At 44.5% G+C, this 16,644-nt stretch overlaps 1 protein-coding gene and 1 long non-coding RNA gene across 8 annotated transcripts in view; one reads left to right on the top strand and one right to left on the bottom strand.

The window, feature by feature from the left end:
- LOC122943138 overlaps positions 1-12,051 on the top strand; it is a 48,867-nt gene extending 36,816 nt beyond the window's left edge. For both annotated transcript variants that reach the window (XR_006390831.1, XR_006390832.1), the window contains exons 4-5: positions 8,080-8,276; positions 11,915-12,051. This is a non-coding gene — a long non-coding RNA (uncharacterized LOC122943138). The remainder of the gene's footprint in view (positions 1-8,079; positions 8,277-11,914) is intronic.
- The window catches only part of PTPRF (protein tyrosine phosphatase receptor type F), a 196,640-nt gene continuing 186,863 nt past the window's right edge, over positions 6,868-16,644 (bottom strand). For all 6 annotated transcript variants that reach the window (XM_044300617.1, XM_044300616.1, XM_044300619.1 and 3 more), the window contains 7 exons: positions 14,032-14,317; positions 13,699-13,877; positions 13,435-13,561; positions 13,143-13,268; positions 12,896-13,050; positions 11,943-12,078; positions 6,868-8,356 (listed from right to left, as the gene is read on the bottom strand). In XM_044300617.1, the coding sequence (XP_044156552.1) occupies positions 8,288-8,356; positions 11,943-12,078; positions 12,896-13,050; positions 13,143-13,268; positions 13,435-13,561; positions 13,699-13,877; positions 14,032-14,317 (1,078 nt within the window). In that variant the 3' untranslated portion in view covers positions 6,868-8,287. The remainder of the gene's footprint in view (positions 8,357-11,942; positions 12,079-12,895; positions 13,051-13,142; positions 13,269-13,434; positions 13,562-13,698; positions 13,878-14,031; positions 14,318-16,644) is intronic.

The following is a 16,644-nucleotide window of genomic DNA, read 5'->3' as shown; positions in this document are numbered from 1 at the left end:
CGCCATCCACAGGGTCCCCCCCCCCCCCCCCGTAACAGCGCCATCCACAGGGGCCCCCCCCATAACAGCGCCATCCACAGGGTCCCCCCCCACCATAACAGCGCCATCCACAGGGTCCCCCCCCCATAACAGCGCCATCCACAGGGTCCCCCCCCCCATAACAGCGCCATCCACAGGGTCCCCCCCATAACAGCGCCATCCACAGGGTCCCCCCCCCCCCCATAACAGCGCCATCCACAGGGTCCCCCCCCCCGTAACAGCGCCATCCACAGGGTCCACCCCATAACAGCGCCATCCACAGGGTCCCCCCCCATAACAGCGCCATCCACAGGGTCCCCCCCATAACAGCGCCATCCACAGGGTCCCCCCCCCATAACAGCGCCATCCACAGGGTCCCCCCCCCATAACAGCGCCATCCACAGGGTCCCCCCCCCCATAACAGCGCCATCCCAGGGTCCCCCCCCATAACAGCGCCATCCACAGGGTCCCCCCCCATAACAGCGCCATCCACAGGGTCCCCCCCCCATAACAGCGCCATCCACAGGGTCCCCCCCCCATAACAGCGCCATCCACAGGGTCCCCCCCCCATAACAGCGCCATCCACAGGGTTCCCCCCCCCATAACAGCGCCATCCACAGGGTCCCCCCCCCATAACAGCGCCATCCACAGGGTCCCCCCCATAACAGCGCCATCCACAATTTTTTTTAATATGGCCTTTGAACATAATTTTTCAAGTAAAATCATATAAACCCCCTTTTTTTGGTCATTTTGGCGTTTTTCCCCGATTAATCGATGAAATTATTATTCAAATAATCGTTTAACTGCAGCCCTAGACAAAACCCGTATTTTTTTTTTTTTTTTTACAGTCCCACCCCATTTGGATTTTTTTTTCCCCCCCAGCTTCCCACTAAACCATTTGTAACATTGAGTGGTGCCATTAGAAAGTACAACTTGTCCTGCAAAAGACAAGCCCTCATACGGCTATTTGAATGGAAAAAAATAATAATAATTATGGTTCTGGAAAGGCAGAGAGGAAAAACAAAAATGCAAACCTGAAACGTCCTCTGGGACTCAAGAGGTTAAGGCTTGTTTTTTTTCCCCTCTGCACTTTTCAAAATTCATTACATTTTTGTTTTTCCGTCAGCATAGCTGTATGAGGGCTTTTCAAGACTATTAACAAAATTCTACCATAGTTTTTTGGCATTCAACGGGCAGTATAAGTGACATAACAATTGTATGGCTATCCTGAACGGCAGCATCCGGCGCTCACAGTAAGTTTACTATGTTCCTGTGTACAGTCCAAAGTAGCACAACAGCGCGCGTCTGCTCACCGTCTGGTAAGCACAGAGGTGCCTGGAACATGGCAAGCTTGTGCAAATCCAAAAGAAGAGATGAAATCCAGCTTCCCAATAAAAAGGGTAGCCTTTATTTAAAAAATAAATAAAAATCCCATGTACAGATACTCACATCTGCGCGTTTCAGATCGATAATTCGAGCTCCTTACTCATGAGTTAGGATCTTGATGTATCAATCTGAACTGCGTAGAAGGGAGTCTATCTGTACATGGGAGTTTTTATTGTTTGAAAAATAAAGGCTTCAGTTTTTATTGGGAAGCTGGATTTCATCTCTTCTTTTGGATATGTTCCTATGTACCTCCCGTCAGCTGCTCTCCCTTCGCTCAGTGGCCCTCAGAAGGGGAGACTCTGACTGCCGGCTCTGAGCGCTGACAGGAAGTATACAGGAATATGGTGCACTTATGCGCCGAATGCTGCAGTTCCATTCTTACCTTTTGTTCCCCCATGGATAAGAGAAACATACATAGAATGTGTCGGCAGATAAGAACCATGTGGCCCATCTAGTCTGCCCAATATACTGAATACTATGGTTAGCCCCGGCCCTATCTTATATGAAGGATGGCCTTATGCCTATCCCATGCATGCTTAAACTCCTTCACTGTATTTGCTGCCAGCAAGCAGAGAGGGTATTTATATGGAGCCAGAGGCTGGGGTAGTGAGGGGCAGGCTGAGAAGCCTTTGTATGTTGTTTTCTGTGCTCCGTAGAAAGCTGAAGACGGACTCTCCTCAGCAGCAGCCAGACTGTTGTAAGGAGACTCTTTACACCTTGTTTTTTAGTAAAAATAATCTCCGTCCCTACATAATATTAAACAAGCCAAATGACAAGTACACCTTAATAAGTTATACAATCTTAGTTTAATATATATTTTATATATATTTTTTTTTATATAATTTGTAGAAACCCTGCCTCCACCCAATACCGGCTTTGACTCCATAGCCCTGCTAATCACGGTTGTAAATCACTGACTTTGCACCTACTTTTTTTCGACATCCCACTCGGCATAGCCAACACTAGCTTCACATGCTAAATGTGTCGTTAGTCAGGCAGCAGTGGATGTGAAAACGGCAGACACCCCGATTATACATGCCTCCCAACCATCCCAGATCCGGTGGGACAGTCCCCATATGGGAGAGCTCTGTCCCGCTTTCTGGCAGCTGTCCCTGCGTCCGTAGGAAGTAGAGACAGTTGCCATAATGAAGCAGAGAGCTGTCGCCAGCATCGGCTCCCCGCTTTATCATTCCTTACCCCTCGTAACTTCCGGGGTGTGCGCCTTAGCGCAAGCGCACTACCACGGCATGCGTAAGATAAAATCACATGGAGCGCGGCGCATAACCCTAACAGTTGTGAGAGGAAGGAGATTTCACAATCTGCACGTGCGCAGTGTGAGGGTAAGGAAAAAAGACTTTCAGATCTCCTTACCCCTGACGGCGCACGCATGATGTCTGTAAGTCAGAGCACCATGTAATTTTATCTTACTTGTGCCGTGGTAGTGTACTTGCGCTGAGGCGCACACCCCCCGGAAGTCACGAGGGGTAAGGTATTTTCACGAAGTAAGGATTTTTGTTAGAACACCGGCTCTCCACACCTCTGGTCTGTGTAGGGGCGGGGCCAGCCGGAGGCAGAGCCAAGGCTGACTGCCTTCACAGACTAAGGCAGCCGATGTGCTGCTGCTGCTGCTAGGAACAAGGTAAGTATCTGGTGTTTATTTTTTTACTTTCTGCGAGGGGCACAATGTGGGCTTGTTACCGGGGGCACAACTGGGCATAATACTGTGCGGTGTCATGAAGTGGGAATAATTACTATGTGGGGCATTAAGAGGACTGGGTGTGATTAGTGTATAGTTATGTTTTGGGCGGAGTTAGAGGCGTGGCCTAGTGTAAAAAGTTGGGAGGTATGGATTATAGGAACCACCGCTGACTAGTGGGGATGTCATCTGGATGGCAGTAACGTTTTTTTCTCTTGCAGGGGCATGTCTTAGGCCTCTTGTGCGTTGCGGGAACACGCGCAATTTTTCCACACGAGTGCAAAACATTGTAATGCGTTTTGCACTCGTGTGAGAAAAATTGCGCATGTTTGGTACCCAAACCCAAACTTCTCACAGAAGTTCGGGCTTGGGATGGGTGTTCTGTAGATTGTATTATTTGTATTATTATATAACATGGTTATAAGGGGGGGGGAAAAATAGCATTCTGAATACAGCATGCATAGTACAATAGCACTGGAGGGGTTAAAAACATAAATAAAAATAATTTAAATCACCTTAATCCACTTGCTCTCGCAGCCCGGCATCTCTTCTGTCTTTTTTCTGTGCTGTGTGGAGGAACAGGACCTGTGGTGACGTCACTCCGGTCATCACATGATCTTTTACCATGGTGATGGATTATGTGATGACCGGAATGACGTCACCACAGGTCCTGTTCCTGCAATCAGCAAAGAAGAAGACAGAAGAGATGCTGGCTGCGCGATCAAGTGGACTAAGGTGAGTTAAATTATTTTTTTTAACCCCTCCAGCGCTATTTTACTATGCATTCCGTATTCAGAATGCTATTATTTTCCCTTATAACCATGTTATAAGGGAAAATAATAATGATCGGGTCTCCATCCCATTTCCAAGCAACGGTGCGTGAAAATCGCACCGCATCCGCACTTACTTGCATTCATTTCTATGGGGACTGCGTTATGTGAAAAACGCAGAATATAGAGCATGCTGCGATTTTCACGCAACGCACAAGTGATGCGTGAAAATCGCCGCTCATGTGAACAGCCCCATAGAAATGAATGGGTCCGGATTCAGTGTGGGTGCAATGCGTTCACCTCACGCATCGCATCCGCGCTTGTGTAAAAGGGGCCTAAGGCTCTGCCGCACACAGCTTTTGCAAAGTACATCCTATCAGACAATACACATATATAAAAAAATACCACATAAAATGGATCTCTCTAATAATAATAATATTGGCAATTAATACTAGTTGCAGCAATTTTGCAAAATATATGGATCAACCCTCTTATGTCTAGTGTTCAGACTGTATAACCGTAGGCCCTTGTGGTACACAGACACTTTGTTTACTTCCTACAGATTATAGTTCATTTGATGATTAGTATTTCCTGCCAACTACATTGCATCATGTCATCTATACAGCGTGGCCACCAGTATGGGTACATCACTGATGCCTGGCACCATCGAACTACAGACTGGCTGAAGAGGTCCTGTAGATTTACACGTTACAATTATAAGGCAGATGATAGGGAAACAAACGTTCCTGTGAATGCTTGTTCCCGACCATCTGCCTGTGTGAAGGTGCCACCGATCACCCAATGAACGAGTGAATCACTTGTTCATCGGTGATCTGGTCATGCAGGCGCCTGACGCCCAGAAACAATGCAGCTGTACGAGGACGAGTGACAGTGACTGCTCGTCCTCATACTGCGGAGGCGATCACTGCAAACGCTTCCCTCCCGCCAATCTGCTGCTCATTGATACGTGTAAATGCAGCTTAAAGGGATCCTCTCACTTCAGTAAGTGGCGTTTATCATGTAAAGAAAGTTAGAACAAGGCACTTACTAATAATGTATTGTTATTATCCATATTGCTTCCTTTGCTGGCTGGATTCATTTTCCCATCACATTATACACAGCTCGTTTCCATGGTTACGACCACCCTGCAATCCATCAGTGGTGGTCGTGCTTGCACATTATAGGAAAAAGCATTATTCTATGTGCGCTCCCATGGTCCTGGCCACCAGAGAGGCTGACCCTTTTTCCTATAGTGTGGAAGCACAACCACCACTGATGGATTGCAGGGTGGTCGTAACCATGGAAACGAGCTATGTATAATGTGATGTAAGTGACGCATTTAATTGCTATTATTATTAGAGATCCATTTCATGTATTACTTTTTATTTATGTGTAATGTCTTTTGCATAGTTGTATTATTCATCTACACCAATCCATTTGTGTACACATAGAATCCATAAGATCCATTTAAATTTTAATCAAATACAAAATATATATATTTTATATAATATATATGGGTATATATGCCCACAATATATTCTCCAACACCCTGGCTCTTGTTTTTCAAGCAGGGCAAAAAAAACAAAACAAAGGTACGTCTGTGGGAATAAATGTCAGAAAATGAGGGGAAAAATGCCACGTGCAGGGTATGCTTAACTAAAATAATCCCAGCAAACATACCTTGTGTCGAAAACCACCATTACAGAAAGTGCATGTATGTGCTGCATTTACCGTACTTCTTTCTCTCAAAAGTGGACAAATACTAATGAGTGCTTCTATTACGTTTGTGCTCACTTGTACACAGCAGGACTGGGGAGCAGGGAATACAGCGCTCCCTGTGCTGGCTGTACTCGCCACTCCCTGGTCTTCTCCTGCAGATGCCACTCGCTGTGCTGTGACGTAGTCACGCTCTGTAACCTACATTCTGGGACCTCGGGTTCCAGCACAGCATGGCAGGAGAGTGCTGGATCTCAGGAGCCGTGGCATCTGGAACAGGAGAGGTGAGTTTATTTTTGTCTGATTAGACCCCAGTTCAGACCCCTAAGTTAATTACCAGTGGGGGAAGGTCGGTCTGATGATGGATTATTTTTTCTCTCCTCTAAAACCTAGGTGCATCTTATTGGGCAAAAATACTGCAATATTTCAAATGGACTTCTTTGTAATCTCTGGATTTGGCATTTTTGACTGAAAATAAAAATACAATATACCAATACAAGCACAGCATCGTCAACAGACAGATAATATTATGGGGTACAGAATATGGCGATGCATGTTCTAAAGTTTAAAATTTTTTAAAAATGGCAAAATGTAACAACTATAAAACTTGGTATCGCAATAATCGTACTGACCCGCCGAAGTTGTCATTTTATCACTTCCTAAAACCACAAAAAAACAAAAACAATGGTTTATTACATTTTACCCCCATTCCATTTGACAGATTATTTTTTATTTTATTGGAAAGGGAGGAAGGAAATAAATACAAAAATGAAAAGTGGTGAGAAGAAGGTTTCAGTAGCCAGCGTCCTGCTGCCAGGTCCCCATAGTCACACAGTTTTCAGGGACTGTTGCCCCTCCTTGACTCCTGTTCCGGTAACTTAGCCCGTATACTGTAGGTAGGGGTCTGATCGGCCAGGTTCTGACTGCTGGGGCCCCCGCAGACATGAGACTTGGCTCCCGTGCATGAATACGGTGGTGGTCACACATTCTTTCTATTCATCTCTATGGGGCTGCTGGGAATAGCCGAGCGCTTGTCATCTCAGACAGTCCCATAGAGCGCATGCGTGTCTGCTGCTCCATTCAGATAGGCTCCCATTCTTGTAATCAGCGAGACCACAGCAGCCGAACACCGCGGACAGACAGCCCCTGTCCTGACGACAAACAATTGCTAAACTGCACATTTACAGCTGGATGATATCTGGAGCTCCCTGGACGGCGGACGCTGCTGGTCACAGATTCGTCCACTTCAGCTGCGGACACCAAACACACTGCACAAATTTGTATGAAACCCGATTATTCAAATTTATTAACATTGAGATATTTTTTTCTTCGGCAGAGATGCTGTTATTAGTAGACTTTGAGTTTTAGGTTGTGTTTTTTTAATATAGATTTTTTTTCTCATTTTTATTAACAAATAGAAAACATACTGTATACAACGGAGCAAACTCCTAACAGCACTAATGTATACACAAGGTAAAAATGATTTCCTTATCCAACATTAGAGACACAGCGTTCGGATCGCTTCCCAGCCAATACATCGGGGAACACGATCCCAAGGGTTCGCCACCACCTTTATTTCTTACATCAGCCCTCACGTAGAACTTGCAGTAATACAGAGTACCTTTATTAAGTACACTTTTTTTCCTGTGACGTGTTTAGTAGAAGGCCTGATATGCTGCACATTATAACAAAAAATCTCAGAAGGAATCGTCATGTGGCACCTTTCTGAAAAGACTCCTAAGTCGCCTAAAACTATAATATAAGTCGGTAAAAGAAAATATATATCCTTCAAGTCTTCATCCTCCATCTCTGAGCAAATATATAGTGTTTTATTCAGCAACCTCTAGCTATCGCCACACCTAACCATCTCTCGCACCAGGCGAGCTGAGCCAGATGGACACTGGCTGCAAAAAAGAAAAGAAACAAAAAAAATAAAAATGAGTATATAACGTAAAAAATATGAAGAACTGGGCAATGTTGTTTCAGCTTGGTCCCTCATTGTCCAACCCTTGTGCTAAAGTCAGTGATTATGCGCTGTAGATTTCCTTCGGCTCCTGTGCGATTACGCTTCAGATGAGATGAGACATCAAGTACACAGGTCCACAAACCAGTCACCCGAAGTGATTTCTTCATTTGGAATAATCTGCTAATTCTTAAATGTATCCTTGTGCGGTCGGCTTTTCTGTGCGCACGCTCGTCTCCCGCTGTAATGTGCTTTGTGAGCCTTCAAGGAACCGTCCCTCTTATGCGGGAGCTCGGCGCACAACACACAGGTTCCTGCAGTCGGAATGACATTTTCTTTATAGGAATCATTTCCCTTCACGCTATCATTATTTTAAAGAACAATAAAAAAAATTATAATAATAATGAACTGAAAACGGCTTCCCTACAGGAACACCAGACTTAAAAAAAAGAAAAATACTCTAAAAAAGTGATTAAAAATAATAGAAAAACAAATGTTAATTGTATTATCTTTTTTTCTGTGTGCCACAGATAGGACCAAAGAAGCAAGACCTGTATGGAAGGGAACAAGGAATGAATTGTGCTGAAATCCCAAGCAAGTCTTGCAAAAGCTTTGCATTATCTCATGATGAGGTGGGAACAGCGCCTGGAGAAGGAAGGCTCGGCACAGGGTGACGTGTCCGATGCCATAGTCCCTGGACGCACATCTCTCCCAGCTCGGCCAGTGGGTAAGCGGTAGTTATGTTGCATAGTGGTCAAAGCTGCCTAGGTACTCCAATGCGGCTCTGTAGCACAGCTGATACTGGTCCTGTGAAACAAGATAGAACAACTCTCATCATCTCAACTACATCATTTCTGTGCAATATCCCAATGCTGCATACATATTAGGCTTCATGCACACGGCCGTTATGTGTTTTGCGGTCCTCAAATCGCGGATCCGCAAAACACGGATGGCGCCCGTGTGTGTTTTGCAATTTGCAGAACGGCACGGACAGCCATTGATATAACTGCCTATTCTTGTCCGCAAAACGCGGACAAGAATAGTACAGGTTATATTTTATTTGGACCTCGAAACGGAGCACCTTTTGCGGCGCGGCCCCATTGAAGTGAATGGGTCCGCATCTGAGCCCCCAAAACTGCAGCTCGGATGCGGACCAAAAAAATGTCCGTCTGCATGAGGCCTTACAGACATATGTGTCCTCAAACAGTTGAAAACGAGGACCTTTGTCCATATACTGTATGATACGTCAAGGAGGAATACTATTCATGTCTGGGGTATTGTGAGGTCCAGACACCGTCTAATCTTCCTTCCTATGCATTAATGGAGTTAAGAGATTTTTGCTGTATTTTTTTCAGTGAACCATGCAGGGTTCTTATTTTTCTACACGTAGGGAAAGAATGGTAGTGTTCCCCTCACGCCAGTTTACTGGCATACATAAGTCGTAAACCTTCTTTTTAAATGCCACAAAATTATGTTGCAAGTGGTGTTTCTACCTTCACCACTTTCATAAAAGGGGGCACTGCAAGAGGGCATTTATCTTCATTCACGACAGTTTTCTGGTGTGAATGAAGACTAAAACCCTACAGCTAGAAGGCTACCACAGATTTCCGTCTGGTGCACAGCCTGCTGGAGTATGCACCAAATCTATGATATAGCCAAGGCAGGAGAATCAAATACAGCAAAGAAAACTGCGTCCATAAGTTGTGCTATTATAGCATTTTATGTTTATATAGGGGAGATTTATCAGGGAAATTTTTGAAGTTAGTTTTGCTTGAGTCTGTTGCCATCATTTGCACCAAATTTATTAAATATAGCAAGTTGCTTGCACTCCAGAATTGTGGCTTTAAAACCCCCCACAAAAGACTGCTTTTACATCTTTTTTGCAGCTTTTTGCAATTGTAAACCACTCACGCCAGTTTTGAAAAGTGGGTGTGGTTATCTATGTTAATAAGGTGTAGGTGTTAAAGGGGTTGTCTCAGTTATTTTTTTGTTCTAACTAGGCTAATGTAACAGCTTTACCATGCACTTACTGCAGCTCCAGTTGCTGCTTTCTCAGATTTCACTGACCTGTGATGTCAGCCTGCTGTGATGATGTTTTGTGCACAAGCCTGAGAGAGCAGATATGAGTCTGTACAGGAGATGTCACTGTGCTGGCCACGCCCCCCTGTACTGCCCACTGCTGCTTATTGCTCTCTCCCTGTATTCTTGAGGAAAAACATTAACCCCTTCAGCTGGACAGACTGAGTAGCTGCAGGCAGTGAGGAGACAAATGCTGAGCACAGGAGCTGACAGAGGAGTTCTGCAGAGCATTGCACAAGAACAGGTAGGGGGAAGATCCTGTGTGGATCAGCAGTGTCACTGTACAGCTGGGACTTTTAGTCCTACACATACAACATGCTGCTGAGTCTCCCAGCAGTCAGACATGTCACTGAGGGCAGGACTTGTACTCACTCCCTTTGCAGAGAAGGGGGAAAGATTGTTCTTATTGAAGGTAAAAAAAAAAAAGGCCAAAGGAGAATCAGGGAAATGAGGAAATATATTTTTTTTTGCCTAAAACTTGCTTATCTTAGTTACATATTGCTGCCCATCAGATTTACAGTGCTATATATTTTTTCATAACTCGGACAACCCCTTTAAGATATTAAAAAGTTCTCTAGAAATATTTATGCACCAAACAACTTGCAATATAGTAACAAGTCGGGGGCGTGCCTCCAATGATTCAATTTTAATGTGAAATTGCCTTCATTATTTTAATGATTAAGGCTGGATTCACATCACGTGTCTGCCATCCGTTTAGTGTATATGTTAATTGATGCCTCAGACGGATACCATACAACTCTGGCTCATCCACCACCGGTTTAAATGTAGGCCAGCTTCCGTGTTGGCTTAAATTTAGACCATTTTCTACTCCTATAACAGGCACAGAAAATGATAAATGAGACCGGGCTACTGCCCCGCCCCTTTTCACACCCACTTTTTTAGACCTGATGTGAGTGGGGAAAAGTCACAGATTGCGGCGCAAATAACCTTTGTGCCCCACAATCTGTGACATATATACACCAAAAAGTGGCATATCCGTTAGTAAATGACCCCCTTAATCTAGACATTTAAAGGGAACATGTCATCAACTTTATGCTGCCATCAGAGGTGATGACAGACGCCGATTTCAGCGTTGTCACTGATGAGCTAATAGGAAGTGGTTGCTGATAACCTGCATCATATTCATCTCTGCTCCGGCCTGGAGAAGAGTTACCACTGTTCATGAGCTGATTATTGGCAGCTCTCACCTACAGAGAATACTGCCGATCAGCAGCAGGTGGGTGCGTAAAGCAGAAGATCATGAATAATGAGTTCACACATCAGTGTTTGGACAGTGATTTTCATCAGTGATTGTGAGACAAAGACAGGAGCAGATCTTTCCATTACACCTCAGTGTAGCCTCCACTCCAGGTTTTGGCTCCAAATCACTGACCAAACACTGACTGTGTGACCTAGTCCTAACCACGACTCCAGGCCTGGGCTGGGATGATTATAATGCCGTTTATCGGCAACCACTTATAGCTCAGAAGTAACACACCTCTGAAATCAGCATATCCGTCAGTACTTTATGCTGCCATCTGTGAGGGCTGCATATATGTGATGACAAGTTGCCTTTAAATCTCTCCTCTTTCTAACTTTATTGTTCAGGATGGAGATGTTATCAGTGACTGACCGCTATCTATGTATACACACTTACACAGAGAATGCTATCACTGATAACACCTCCCTGAGTACCACTATCAGTGACTGACCGCTATCTATGTATACACACTTACACAGAGAACGCCATCAATCACTGTATACACACTAAAGCCTGTATTACACAGGCCAATTGAGCAAGCGATTGTTGGGAGGGAAGCCTGCTTGCTAGTGGAGGAGACTGCTGCCATTACATGCAGTGATCTCCTCTGTAGCATGGGGAAGCGTGAGCACTGTCATCCCTAATCCCCATACTGTCTAGCGGTTTGCCGGCGGCAGATTGCCATTAAACAGCAAAATCTGCTGCCGGTATGCGATGATTTTTAAGCAAACTCTTGTTCATCGGGCAATCAGCGGCGGTATTACACTGCAAGATGATCACTAATAAGTATTTATGTGAACGCTCATTAGCGATTATCAGCCAAAACAAATCGGCCAGTGTAATACAGCCTTTACACCATCAGTCATAACACCTCCCTGTGTACAACTGTCAGTGCATTATAACATTCCCCGTGTAAGCGTGTATACAGATACAGCTGTCAGTCACTGATAACACTTCCCTGTGAACGATTTAATCAGAAAGGAGAGATTTAAATGAATATATGACACTGTATTGTGTGTTGACAGATCCTCGGTACTAGCTGCAGTTCCTTACCTCTGTTTGCACCATGGCCGGTCGCTGTGTTCTTAAAGTCTTCACAGTCTGGAACATGTCCACTACTCCTTCATACCTCATCCTCTCCAGGACAATGCTGAGTGTGATGAAGACTCCGGTCCGCCCTACACCAGCACTGTTATAGACATGGTAGGTTAATACACTCAAGATACATAACATGGTCTGTAAGTTGAAGATTTTAGCTCTGAATAAAAGACTCTTAACCCTTTTAATGACCATCTTTAGACGGCTGGCAGTGCAGATCCTCAGTCTGCAGCAACGTCTTTTGGCGTCGCTGCAGGTGAGGGGAGATGAAGAGCTGCTGGAGCTCTCTGTGCCAAGAACCAGCTGTTACTAACATCCTACCAGCTTAGTCTACTTTCACACTGGCATTTTGGCTTTACGTTGGTGAGATCCGTTCAGGGTTCTCAGAAGCGTCCAAAACTGATCAGTTTGCATTGTAATGCATTCTGAATGGAAAAGCATCCACTCATTTTGCATCAGTTCCGTCTCCATTCCGCTTTGGAGGCTGCTTACAGTGTTTTGGTGTCAGTCTGATGAAACTGAACACAATGTAAGTCAATGGGGACGGATCCGTTTTCACTGACGCAATCTGGCACAAGACAAGAGAAAACGGATCCTTCCTCCACTGACTTTCAATGGTGTTCAATACGGATCCGTCTTGGCTATGTTAAAGATAATACACAAGGATCAGTTCTGAACAGATGCAGACGGTTCTATTATCTGAACTGATCCGTCCATGACGGATCTGCACAAAACGCGAGTGTGAAAGTAGCCTTAGTGCAGGTGCCTGCTTCACAGCCAGGGTCGAGGGATGACTGGCATGTTTTACAAAAATGCTCATTCCCAATAATCTGCCTGATTATCTGTCCGTGTAAAAAGCCCTTTACTCTACTCCTCTGATATAACATGCACATATGTGGGCGCTGTACCTGCAGTGAACAGTTATTGGTCCGTCCTGTCCAAACTGCTCCTTGGTTTTATGCACTTGTCCAATAAAATCGATGAAGCCTTCTCCTGTTTTTGGCACTCCTTGCTCGGGCCAATCTGTGAACTGGAACTGTCTGATTGTCCGAGACTGTCCATCCTTTGAAGTGGAAGAGACCAGAAATCAGAACATGGGAGGTAAACGAATACTAGTGAGCTGACAGCTGGTATATAAATGATACGGGGCCTCACCCTTGCATCTGTCACTTTGAACTCACGCAGGATGTACTGAGGCATGTTATATTCAGCCATAGGGTCCACCACGAAATACTGGTACCGTGCGGAGCGTTCTGCTGGCCAGTACTGATGACACTTTTCCTGCAGAGAGTAATGTGCATGTCTAGTGATGCAGGATATTATATCTTAGCCTCAGAAATACCAACACATCCATGGAAAACTCTTAAGTGAGGGCAGATGATGAGTGTGATGGTCAGAAAATCCTAAAGGCATTTTAGATCCTTCTTATATCCAAGGTTCTCCTTACCCGGCCCATCTCCCGCAGCTTTGTCAGCATCACCACAATGGTGGAATTATGCTCCCACAGCATGCGCCAGAAATCCTCGGTGGTCTCTGCCAGGGGTCCCTGAGTAGCAATGTACCCTTTCTGTTGCCTGTAAAACATTGTACAGAGTTGGACTGGCAGAGTATATCCACTAGATCTGATCATTGTGGCCACAACGTCAGACATTTGTTATGTGAGTGGTGACTGGCCTGTATCTACCCCCAACCATTACTGCAGAAATATTACCTGTAGCCATCAATGAAGCTGGCGTTAATGTAGTCTGACCCCTCCACTCCACGTATAGGCTGAAGACAAACACGACTTATCTCGTATGGCATTATATTAACCAGCCGATTCTTGAACTTGTTGCATGGTAGGTTGGCACTGATGAACCGGGAGGTGTGAGCCTTAGAGTTGGCCAAAAGCTTTAAGGGAACAAGAAAGAAAATCCAGAACGTGTCTAACCAACTGAACCGAAATATTATAAGACGGATGTGACCTGAATACAAAAGGAGTACAGCCGGAAAACTGCAGTGACCGGGAAGATGGGCTTATTCACACGGAGAAGACATTACCTACCTTGAACTCTAGCTCCATGGAGGTGACGCTCTCTCCTGGAGGGACCTGAGACAGTTTCTGGATATGTGCATACAGGCTGCGTGCCAGCACTTCCGTGTTACCGCACATCACTGCTTCTAGTAAAGCCTCGTGGATGAAGATGTACTGGTCCTCCGTCTGTACCATGTAATTTCTCTGAGAGCGCATGCAGGTCACGTGACCGTAGATGTCCACCGTTTTCTCCAGCTTTATTCTCTCTAACATGGCATCAATGACTATAAAGCACCCCGTTCTGCCCACACCAGCACTAACGAGAGGAGAGAGACCATCAGTCTGCATGCACAAGCCACCAACAATCGTGAAACATGCACTCAGGGTTTATTATATGATATCCCCTCCTTCTAGGACTCCGATCAAAGCCCCCCCCCTCCCCAGTGACTGGTGTCACAACAAGACGCTGTATGGATGCCCCAGTTACAGTGGAAAACTGCACAAAAATTATGAAGGGCAAAGATCCCCGGTGAGGTCTTTTGGGATATTATATTAATGAATATATGAAAAACATAAGTTAAAAATATAATTAGTGTTGAGCGAAGCTTCATCCAAAGTCGCTTTGTTCAAAACTTCACAATAATACTGTACGGAGATTATTCTCCGTACTGTATTAAAATGTATGGGCTCTGACTAGTACCTCAGGACTGAAGCCAAGTTCGGTTTCAAGTATTAAAAGTTTTCCACTTTAAAAATCAACTGCTGAAGTTATTTAACGGAGCGACTTGGCGAATAACTTACTTCGGCTCATCAGAGCCCATACATTCTAATACTGTATTCCGAAGTTTTGAACGAAGCAACTTCGGAAGAAGCATTAGAAACTCGCTTCGCTCAACGCTAAATATAATATACAAATAAAGAAAAAAAAAAAGCCACCCAAACTAACCAAAGCACCACCATGGCTGCCCACTTCACCCAAGACTATATATATATATATATTACATATCAAAATCACCTAAACAAATTTGGGAACCAATTCTAATAACTTTATTTTAGTGGCGATTTGCAAATTTAAGCCCTTTATGCGATCCGCTGTGTATATACAGTTACGTCCCAAAATATTTGGACAGTGACCCAATCCTCATGATGTGGGCTCTGCTGCCACCACATTGAAGTGTAGAATTTCAGGTTTAATTCAAGGCGTCGAACAAAAATATCCTGTGAAACGTTTAGGAATTGCAACCATTTTTCTAAAAAGCATCCTCATTTCAGGCGCTCAAAAGTAATTGGACAGATTACAATTACCATAAATAAAATGTTCATATTTAATACTCTGTAGAGAATCCTTTGCAGGTGATTACTGCCTGAAGCCCATGGTCATCACCAAACACTGGGTTTCCTCCTTTGTGATGATTTTACTGCAGCTGTCTTCAGTTGTTGCTCGTTTCTTGGTCTTTCTGGCTTATGCCTCATTCGCAAATGCACGGCATCATTGGTTGGTATGACGCCATGTGCTTCATGCTGCCACCACTGTATAGTAATACACTTGTATGATCTTTACGAGTGTATTACTGTGGTTGCTATGACGCCGTGCGCCCACCGCTGTAATGATGCCGTGCGCTCGTGCACTTAGCAGGACAGCAGGCCGGGCTTTCACGGACCCTGGAGAGTCTTCTTCACTTGGGTGGATGTTGCGAAGGGGGTTTTCTTCACCATGGAAAGGATTCTGTGATCATCCACCACTGTTGTCTTTCGTGGATGTCCATGTCTTTTAGAGTTCCCAGTCTCACCAGTGTGCTCTATTTTACCAGAATGTACCAAACTGTTGGCGTAGGCTACTCTTAACATTTCCGCTATCTCTATGATGGATTTCTTCATTTTTTTTGCCTAATAATGGTCTGTTTCACTTCCTTTGAACGCAGGTTGTTGGTTCAGAGCAACAGCTGGCAAATGTAAATGCCACACGTGGAATCAGCTCCAGACCTTTTACCTGCTTAATTAAGGATGGATTAACGAGGGAATAGCCCATTAAATAGCTTTTGAGATAACTTTCCAATTACCTTTTGACCCCTTGAAAAAGAAGCAGCCACATATTACAGAGCTGTAATTCCAAAACCCTTTATCCAATTAGGATGTGAATCCCCTCAAATTAAAGCTGTGAGTCTGCACTTTAAGGCCATATCGATTATATAACTGGATCTTGAATATGTTTTGGTAAACGGCCAAAATGCCAAAACTTGTATCACTGAGTAAATATTTCTGGAACTAACTGTATACAGTGGAAAGTGAGGTTATAAATATGGCGCCCACTCAGGAGCTGAGCAGGCGCCATAGTCAGCCAATGACTGCTGTGTTATACAGCAGACACCTTCAGCAGTGACCACGATCGGAGATAACTCAGATCACAGACATAAAACCCTTTAGATGACATGGTCAATGAAAATAGGTTTAGTCTTGAACGGGTTAAGAATAAGGAACTAAACATTTATATTTTCTTAACTTCTTTTTGTGCTTATTAATACCCCGGTTACTGCACAATTTTAACTTTGATGATATGTAAATTAACTCTTTTAGGAGCGGGGGGGGGGGGGGGGGGGGTCAGGTATTGCTCCTGCTCCTAGAGCAGGCATCCTCAAACTACGG

The sequence above is a fragment of the Bufo gargarizans genome, chromosome 7 (assembly GCF_014858855.1).
Source record: "Bufo gargarizans isolate SCDJY-AF-19 chromosome 7, ASM1485885v1, whole genome shotgun sequence".
NCBI lineage: Eukaryota > Metazoa > Chordata > Amphibia > Anura > Bufonidae > Bufo > Bufo gargarizans.
The sequence above is the reverse complement of the archived record's forward strand: the minus strand, read 5'-3'. Positions and strand labels throughout refer to the sequence as shown.